Consider the following 9,156-nt stretch of genomic DNA (forward strand, 5'->3'; position numbering starts at 1 on the left):
ATTTCGTCAAGAAAGAGTTTGACTCATTCTCATAAATCAAAGGAAAGTGTATGACACAACAAAAGAAAGAAAGAAAGGAAAAAAGAAATGAATCCCACCGCCCCGAAGTGTGCGGCGCGTTCCACGTGAGGAAATAAGAAAAAAGAGCAAAAGGGGCCCAATTGGCCCAAGCCAAGTCAATGATTTTGACGGCCCGCCTCTTCCTCTCTCTTGCTGTGACTGATGACCGGGAGAGGCAGTGGCCTAGTCTCCCCCTGACCCCACCTACCATGACATTACTCTCCACGTTTCAGATCTGTCCGGGAACTATGTTGACTGTTTACCTGTGGGACCGAGTCACTTGCTTAGACTTTTATTTTATTTTATTTTTTTTAAACTTCTCAATTATTAATATTACTTACTGGAATAATTAATTATTTGTTTAAGTAAAAATATGTCATTTCCAATTGATTTTGTCTACTTTGTCTTCCTCGTCCCTTTCACACTCCATGTAAATAATACACGAACGCTGCTTCTTCATTCAATTATGTGATACGCAGAGTTTTGTTCAAAGTCCACAGATTTGATTTCCATATATTGAACCTTCAATAAACTAATAGCTTGATCCTAACATACGGCGATTAATTAATTAATTACTTATCAACTCATTAAATAACCCATTTCTTTTTTGTCACTTAGACCAAAGACTTATAAACAAGAGCTTAATTCTTTACCTGGGATTGGGAAGAAATGAAGGCGTATTTACGTTATTATATATCGTCAATGTAATATTTAAATTTCACCGCTGTCAAGTTGGTTTGAGTTCAGAATTGCAGTCAATAATATTAGTATGATTCGATAAAAAAAAAATGGAGCCGCATAAGTACGGGTGATTAGTATTGTACCTAATCCCTTTACTTTATGATGGTGTAGCGATTTTCAAAGAATTGTGACGTTGTTGTTGTGTTGCTTTAGTCCCCTTTAATGCTAGTTTTGAAAATGGGAGAGGTTTTTCTGCATCGTGTACCCAACAAAGAAAAAACAACGTTCGACCAGCTTCCTTTCGTTTACCTTGACTAATTGAGTTTTCTTTTGGAAAGAAACTTCAACATCCAACCTTTGAACCTCTCCTTTAGGCTTTTATATATTTTAGCATGGGAAAAGTGTAGTCGTCGTCTCCAGAGACTACAATTTGATATCAATCACCAAAACACTTTCCATGCACTTTCACTGTTCTCATCGATCATATTCATGCATTTTCTCTTTTATATATATATTATATATGGGCGGGAATCGGAAGAATCCAACAAGTCGTGCACAATTTCTCTTTAATTTCGCATGGGTAGGTTTGTGAAACTGGAGGGAGGAGACTCTGAACAAGTTTAAACATACGGCGCCCAAAGAAATAAATAAAAGAGAGGTAGTTGTGGTAACTTGGTAACTTGGTAGGTAGGCACATATATTACGTACATTGGCAGGTTTTAAACATGCTGTATTAGAATTTTGTACATCCATGTCCATGTCCATGTCCATGTCCATCTAGTGAGAAAACAAGTCCAACAAAAATTATTGCGAGAAATCAAGTTTAAAATAATAATTAGAACCAAAATGCAAAGAAGATTAGATTGTGAATATTATAGAAAAAGATTTGATCATGGAAAAAGAGCTGGCATTTCCAAATGTCATGTCAATAGCCTTGTACATTAAACTAGCATATATATACACACTAATTAATTCATTGTTTCACACCGATCAATAAACAATATCAACATATATAGAAGAAAAAGACAGAGTTGACTCAGATTTCCGTAGACGGTGTGACACTTCCCACGTGGCTTACTTCATGACGTAGAAATTGGGTGTATGGTTAGGTTGGACAGCTAGGGTTTAAGAAAAAACTGAAAATCATCATCAGACTATGAAGAACCAACGACGGCACCGATCGAAACAATGTTGCTTTCACACAGTATTGATTGGTAACGAATATCTGAATTTCTTTTAGATGCTTCTTGCGCATGCGCATGCAACAACTCAACCTTGATATTTCTTTGACAAGTAATTTGTTTAGTCTTTTTTGTCAGCAACTTATTATTGGCCTGCCCTTCGCACTTGGGTTTAATTTTCTTTGTTTACTAACGCGGGTTCAGACAGATTTCTCTAAAATTTCAAACCCTGCTATGGCCGACAAATCTGTGACAATCACAGCTACATGTATATACTTTGAGATAATACAAACAAATTTGAATGATTAATTCTTAATTTATTTATTATACGGTGAATTCAGAAGAAAATCCATCCTGATTTTAGAGTCGTCACTTGTCAGCTCAGCATCACATGCATAAGAAATTGAAATTGAAATTGAAATTTCACCGAAAGGAAAATAAAAAACAAAAAACAAAAAGCTTCCCTGATTTGATGCTGGATGTCTATACCTGCACTGCATTAATTGATGATGCAAGTGACGTTATGAAACTTGTAGGAGAGAAACTCTTGTTGGGTTTTTCCTAATAAACTACGTTAACTTATTATAAGAGGTTGAGGTCAAGTTGATCGTGAAATTTTAACTTGGAAAGAGACTCGCCTCCTTTTGGCCTTGTGCTTGCCTTAAGTGATAAAATGCTTTGTTTTGGGCTGCCATTATTGGTCCAGAAATTATCTTATCAATACTACGAAAAAGACTCGCATACAAAGATAAAGCTTACACGAAAACAAGATTAAAAAATATCATTTATATTCAGTATCTAATTTGACCAGGAAAAAAGAAAAGAAAAGAAAAGAAAAGTGTGCTGTAGTAGTTCTGGAGGCTGGAGGAGGTGATGAATAATATATTAATATGGGTGGTGTGAATAGAAATTGGGCGGTCCTGCGGCCTGAACCCAAAATTCCAAAAGGAGCTGTGCTGGTTCTTCTACTTGTGCACGTTTGGACCTCCCTAATCAGGAAAAGATCGGGTGTACGTAGACTTGGGGTAGAAAATTGGGCAGATGACGGTGGACTGGGGCTACTTTTAAATAAATTTCTTCTCATCATCTTTTCTTATGATGATAAGAAAAGGAGGTGCCAATTGCCCAATCCCTATTCCCTTACCCTAAGAAAGAATTATATATTAATATATGCATTTCTTTTCGCTTTCACACCAATTTTCTGGTATTGGTCTTAAATTTCAGGACCTACTTTTTGACTCCATTCTTCTTCATTAATTCCTACTTCAAGACAAGACCTTGTGCGTGTACTCACTTAACTTATATGGATAAATCTTTTGCGTTAATTTCTACTCAACTTTTTAAGGCAAAGTTTCCGGAGAATTTCTTAGGCTAGAATAGATAGAATCTTTGGAGATGAAGCAATCTCAAACCATAACGATTTTGTATAGGAGATGAAGATGATGCATGCATGCTTTAATGGATACGCCATATCTTTACTAGTACATATTTCCACTGCTTTTCAATGCCATTACCGCTTGTCTGCCTAACACTTAGTCCACTCCACGATCCATTTTTTTATATCCAAGAGCGGAACTATGAATTTTTCAACTGATAGACTAGCTAAAGTTATTACCTTAAAATCTAATGAAATTTATTTTTTACTTCCAGTTTCTATAGTCTTTCTAGAAATAAAAGTATACATTAAATCATATAAATCACGCTAGTTTATAATTTCATTGATTAATTTTTAATACGTTTATTTTCTTTTTATACAAGCGCTATTTGTGGAGAGGGGAATCAGACCTAGGATCTCAAGTGCATGGCTAAATGCTAATTTCCAATAAGGTTTAACGTAAAACAAATACATACTAATGGAACCAAAAAGCACATCTTATAAAATGAAAAATATATTCGACAACATAATTGAAAGTGTGCCTATTTTAATGTGTATTTTTATTGATGTCTTGCAATTAAACTCATAAAAAATTAGACTTTTTTGGACTTGTAATAAGTTAATATATATTGGGCTATTTTAAAACAAGTCAAATATATATAGGTTTCATTTTTTTAATCCCCAAAACTCCCCCGGGCTACAGCCCACCTTAGTCATTACTCATTAAGGTAGTTCCTAGGCTACAGCCCAAAACTCCAATATTGCATGATTCATTTCCATCTACCTATAACAAAAATATCACCGCTGCATCCTATTTCAGCGTCATTATACATGGAAATAATGACGGCTGTCACACCAAATAACCAATTGAAAGTCGTACTAGAAGAAAGTGTATCCAAATGGAAAATGCTATAATTTCTTGGCAGCTATTGTGAATAAAAAGATATATATATATGTATGGAGTATTTCTATGTCAGCATTCTTATATTGTAAGAAAAGTGCACATCTTTTTTAGAGTTTCACAAAGGGTCGGTCTTGACTTTTAAGTGGCCCACGGTAAAAATTAAAATTTAGCCTTTTTCTTTGCAAACCTCCAAAAATATATTTTTTTTCTCAAGCGCTAGTTCGAAACCAGGCAGTATCTAGTTGAGCCAACCCCCTCCCCCATCTATGTTATATCTTTAAAAAAAAGAAGAAGGAAGTCCACGAATGCGGTGAACCATCTACAAATCATAAACGAAACCAGTAACTTAAAAAAAATACAAAACAAAGAACAATCAAACTTGGTTAATTTTAGGAACTCTACTCTCCACCTGGTTTATGCAAATCTGTAATGATATAATAATAAGAAAAAAGGTCAGTATTGCACAACTTTTGATTGACTGTTTTAGAGAATTCACAAATCTGATTACGTTTTCAAATTATCATGCTCGTTTCCTCTTGATCCATCAGTCTCAAAGAAAAAACTAAGGAACAAAAAAAAAAAGGGTAATTACCATTTTGGTCACTAGAGTTAGGGTCGAATATACTTTTGGTCACTGAAATTTCAATTTTCCGATTTTGATCACTATATTTGCAACTATTAGTAAATCGGGCCAAATTTTCAAATGCGATGATGTTAGTTAGGAATTTAGATGCTTTTATCTCACTCTTTCAATGATGTTAGTTAGGAATGAGGATAGGTGCCGCAAATCGTGAGGTGGACGGGTCTTGAAACAGAGCTGGTCTTCAGTTGGTTTGGGCTTCTCCTCCTTAAACTAACCTTCACATGGGCATATATATATATATAAAATACGATTTTAATCAAAGCCCACGCCCAACTATTAAAAAATATATATATTCCAAGCCCAATGGTCACCCAAAGGAAATGGAAATGCCGACTCATCATTACTTGGTCTCCAATATGCTCATCTCTTCCCCAGAAAGCAAAAGCAGCAAGCCACAAATGACAACAAATGACAAAGCAGCAGAAGAAGCATAACAAAGTAAAAGGAAAAAGCGAAAAGACATAATATTAAAGTGGAAAACTCAGTCACTAATAAGACTTCACTTTATATATGCACTCATCTAATTATATTATACTTTGCTTGCTTACACTCCCAAATTCCAATTCTTTTGTTGGCAGTAGCTATGGCACACCATCAATCACTAAGCCTCTCTCATCTCTTGTCTCCTCTAATGCCTACTCTCTTCACACGCAGAAAACTCATCACATCATATCAAAACAGCCCTTCAATATCAACTTCTATGACATTTACATTTGTCCTTCTCATTTTCCTCACCCTTCCATTTCTCACCCTCACAGCAACTCAAGCTAGCCTCTGCAGAACTTCTTGCGGCAACATTCCAATCAACTATCCTTTTGGCATTGACGATGGCTGCGGCAGTCCTTACTACAAAAACCTACTGGTCTGCTCCAGTTTGTCCAAACTCGAGCTCCGAACACCTTCTGGAAGATACCCTGTTAAGTCCATAAGCTACTCTGACCCTCACATTCTTGTCACCGATCCTTTCATGTGGAATTGCCAAGATGGTGACGATTTTAGAGCCACAAGGCCTTTTAGCCTCGACACCAGCACCCACTTATCACTCTCCTCTCAAAACGACTACCTTTTCTTCAACTGCAGTGAACAAAACGTCATCATTGAGCCAAAGCCCGTCTTCTGCGAGAGGTTTCCAGAGAGGTGTGACTCGTCCTGTGACAGCTCCAGTTATCTTTGCAGGCACTTACCCGAGTGTGCCTTGGCATTGAGGACCAGTTCCTGCTGTTCTTATTATCCCAAAGCCACCGAGTCTCTGAGGCTGATGTTGAAATATTGTGCTAGTTATACTAGTGTGTATTGGAGGAACACTGGGGAAAACCAGCCTGATGATCAAGTCCCCGAATACGGGATTCGGGTCGATTTTGATATTCCGGTGACCACCCGTTGCCTTCAGTGTCAGGACACATCCAAAGGTGGCGGGATGTGTGGATTCGACACCTCAACGCAGAATTTCTTGTGCTTATGTGACCGGGGCAACGTGACTACTTATTGTAAAGGTAGTTATATAATTAAGTTTGAGGCATTAATTTGTCTGACCTGCTTTTCCCTTCTCTTAGAAGTCTATGATTTTTTTGATGATTTAATTACAATTGTGCAGATCATAGCATTTCTCAGCACAGGAGGAATAGTGTAATTGCAGGTAATTGATAATTCTCTGCAATATTTTCGTTATAAAATCAAATTTGATATATGTTATTGAAGTTGAAGGAGCTAATAAGTTGCATATATATATATATATGTATATGTATATGTATATGTATGGTAACGGGTGCAGGGACTGTTACTGGAGTGTCGGTTGTAGGAGCCTTCGGAGTTGGGGCTGGAATTTGGTACTTGAAGAAAGTGAAAGCTAAAGCACCAGTGACCTGTGGGGTTCAAAGCAATGAGAATAGGCTTTTCTAAAGACTATATTAGTTCATCTTTTCTGATGATTTTGATATTTTAAATTTGCGCTTTTTGAACATCATCAACATGCTTGCTGTCTCTTAATTCTTTCCCCTGTTTATACAACAGCAAATGATACCACTGGAGAGGCACATCATCATGTTCCCTATATATTATTATTATTATTATTACTAATTACAAAAAGAGAGGAGGTTAATTAATTTCTTAATCTAGCTATAATATTTAACTAGTACCATCTCTCAGTGTTCACATTTGGATGACTTGCAGACGATTGATAATAGATCTATTTATATATATATATATATATATATATATATATATATATATAGATCCATAGATACAACTTCAATTACACAAAACTTAAAGGTGGAAAAAGGTCTCTCTCTCTCTCTCTCTCTCTCTCTCTCTATATATATATATATATATATATATATATATGGTACCGTACGTACGTAAAGCAAATTAACATGCTTTACCAACAAAGCAGCTCAGAGGACCTGCACTTGAAGTTAAAGCAGGAACCATGGATCCATCTAGGACCTTAAACGACTGAGTTTTAGAGTAAAGTGGGTAACAGCTTCCATATCCAGATTGAACAAAAAAAGCACCATTTTTGAACACATCCCTGGAAGATCTCCATTTCCAATTATTCCAACGTCCTCCAGACTCTCTCTTTGTAACCTGTTTTGCGTAAGCAGTATCAGGCGCTATGAAGTAGTTCCCTTCACTGAAAATGGTCGGGTTAGCGCTGCCTCCAACCGCGTACATCTTCCACTCGTCATATCTATTGTTGGCCACATGAGCATACCCAAACCTCACCCTGTTTTTTTTTTTCACACAACAAAAACGATAACATAAGATATATATTTTCTTCTTTTATATTATAATAATTTGAATTCATTCTTAGAGTAGTTTAGACTACCGCTTGTAAAAAAAAAAGTATATATATTACTAAATAGCTAGCTCCCCCTCACCGTGGCATCCTTTCAATCAGGCCAGCCCCAAAACGGTTAAAGGCTATTGTGACTTTCATATCTTTATCTGCACTAAAATTATCATTGTGTCCAAGCAGCATCACCTGAAAAGCCACAACTTGGTTATTTTATAGATCAAAATAATTTGTATTTAATATAATTTGTGTATGGTTACCTTATCATGCTGAGAGAAATAGTTGTTAGTGATGGTGACGGCAGTGGAAGCATGGGTGACATCAATGAGGCCATCGCTGCTACGTGCTAGGAAGCAATGGTCAACCCAAACATGCGAAGAAGCAAAGATACTAATGGCATCTCCATCGCATCCTCGCCGGTGCCCTACATGTGTAGGGGTGCTCCTAACATTTCCACCCTTCCCTGGCTTACAATCATGAATACTTATTCCATGTATAATCACATGGCTAACGCCCTGCACCGTTATGCATGGTCCGTAGGCAATTTCCACTTTAGCTCCTCGACCATCTATGGTTTTAAAGCTGTTCATAATGAGCTCATTTTTTAGAGTGATCACCATGTCCTTGGCAAAGACGACCCACAGCGGCTGCGTTTGGATCACCCCGTAACGGAGTGAGCCAGGTTGAGGGTTTACAGGGTCATCGTATGAGGTGGTGACAACATAAGTACTCCCATATTTTCCTCCCACCGCGTCTTGGCCAAAGCCTACTGCACAGTTGGTCAAGGCGCAGCGGTTAGTAGCCCAATTGGACTTGGAGCGCCAACATGAGTCTACTACGTTCATGGTGGTTTTGGGAGTGGTGGTGTAGTAGCCCGGTGAATAGGCTTGAGATGTTGGAGCAACGTAGTAAGTTAGAAAACATGAGAACAATATGAGAGGGGATAAGGAGGCCATGGCTTAACTAATTAGTAATTACTATGGGGGTGATCAAGACAAGGAACACAATTAGGAGGATATATAGAGAGAAAATTAAATAGAATGGTTGATAATGAGAAGAGAAGATGGTGCACACGATTTAGGAGTGCTTTTGGTTCTGTTAATTTAGTTGATTGTTAAAATCTTATTTGGACTGCTACAAACGTGGTTGCACGAGCTAATTGGGTTGGTTGACTTTCTAATTATATATATATATATGCTGCTCTTATCGATCATCAATGCCGACTATGTCTACCGAAATAAACAATTTTATTTAGAAAAATCTAAGGGATTATAATTTATATTGCAATGGGAAGGTGAGAGAGAGAGAGAGAGCATATAAGATTTTGGGGCGGCTTAGGAGAAATATATATCTTATGTCGAGTCTCAACTCAAGGAAAAAAGACATTAAAAAAAATGATCAAATTTCGGGGGTAGAATTTCTCCACTCGTAGAGCGATTAGGGGTCAAATGCAGAGTTATCCTTAAATTTATCTAACCCATTCCAAGTTGTACTTCAACATAAATCAATAAAGTAATACAT

The 9,156-nt window shown here is 36.9% G+C and overlaps 2 protein-coding genes across 2 annotated transcripts; one reads left to right on the top strand and one right to left on the bottom strand.

Annotated features, from left to right (window-relative positions):
* The first annotated feature begins 5,367 nt into the window (after positions 1 to 5,367).
* On the top strand, positions 5,368 to 6,896 carry LOC110763097 (wall-associated receptor kinase galacturonan-binding protein). Its single transcript, XM_021965848.2, has 3 exons — positions 5,368 to 6,337; positions 6,439 to 6,480; positions 6,616 to 6,896. Exons 1-3 carry the CDS (start codon positions 5,428 to 5,430, stop codon positions 6,741 to 6,743), a joined length of 1,080 nt encoding a protein of 359 aa, XP_021821540.1. The 5' UTR covers positions 5,368 to 5,427; the 3' UTR covers positions 6,744 to 6,896.
* Positions 6,897 to 7,208: 312 nt separating this feature from the next.
* Positions 7,209 to 8,591, bottom strand: LOC110763112 (Pectin lyase-like superfamily protein). Its single transcript, XM_021965868.2, has 3 exons — positions 7,896 to 8,591; positions 7,721 to 7,824; positions 7,209 to 7,566 (listed from the first exon to the last, which is right to left on the bottom strand). Exons 1-3 carry the CDS (start codon positions 8,589 to 8,591, stop codon positions 7,209 to 7,211), a joined length of 1,158 nt encoding a protein of 385 aa, XP_021821560.1.
* Between the last annotated feature and the right edge of the window lie 565 nt (positions 8,592 to 9,156).

The sequence above is a fragment of the Prunus avium genome, chromosome 4 (genome assembly GCF_965620075.1).
Source record: "Prunus avium chromosome 4, drPruAviu1.hap1.1, whole genome shotgun sequence".
NCBI lineage: Eukaryota > Viridiplantae > Streptophyta > Magnoliopsida > Rosales > Rosaceae > Prunus > Prunus avium.

Excerpts from the sequence above, each read along its gene's own strand:
- LOC110763097 (XM_021965848.2), top strand. The coding sequence starts at position 5,428 with ATGGCACACCATCAATCACTAAGCCTCTCTCATCTCTTGTCTCCTCTA. Across the intron at positions 6,338-6,438 it reads CGTGACTACTTATTGTAAAG|ATCATAGCATTTCTCAGCAC; the intron begins GTAGTTATATAA and ends ACAATTGTGCAG. Across the intron at positions 6,481-6,615 it reads GAGGAATAGTGTAATTGCAG|GGACTGTTACTGGAGTGTCG; the intron begins GTAATTGATAAT and ends TAACGGGTGCAG.
- LOC110763112 (XM_021965868.2), bottom strand. The coding sequence starts at position 8,591 with ATGGCCTCCTTATCCCCTCTCATATTGTTCTCATGTTTTCTAACTTAC. Across the intron at positions 7,825-7,895 it reads ATTTCTCTCAGCATGATAAG|GTGATGCTGCTTGGACACAA; the intron begins GTAACCATACAC and ends GTGGCTTTTCAG. Across the intron at positions 7,567-7,720 it reads CTGATTGAAAGGATGCCACG|GGTGAGGTTTGGGTATGCTC; the intron begins GTGAGGGGGAGC and ends AAAAAAAAACAG.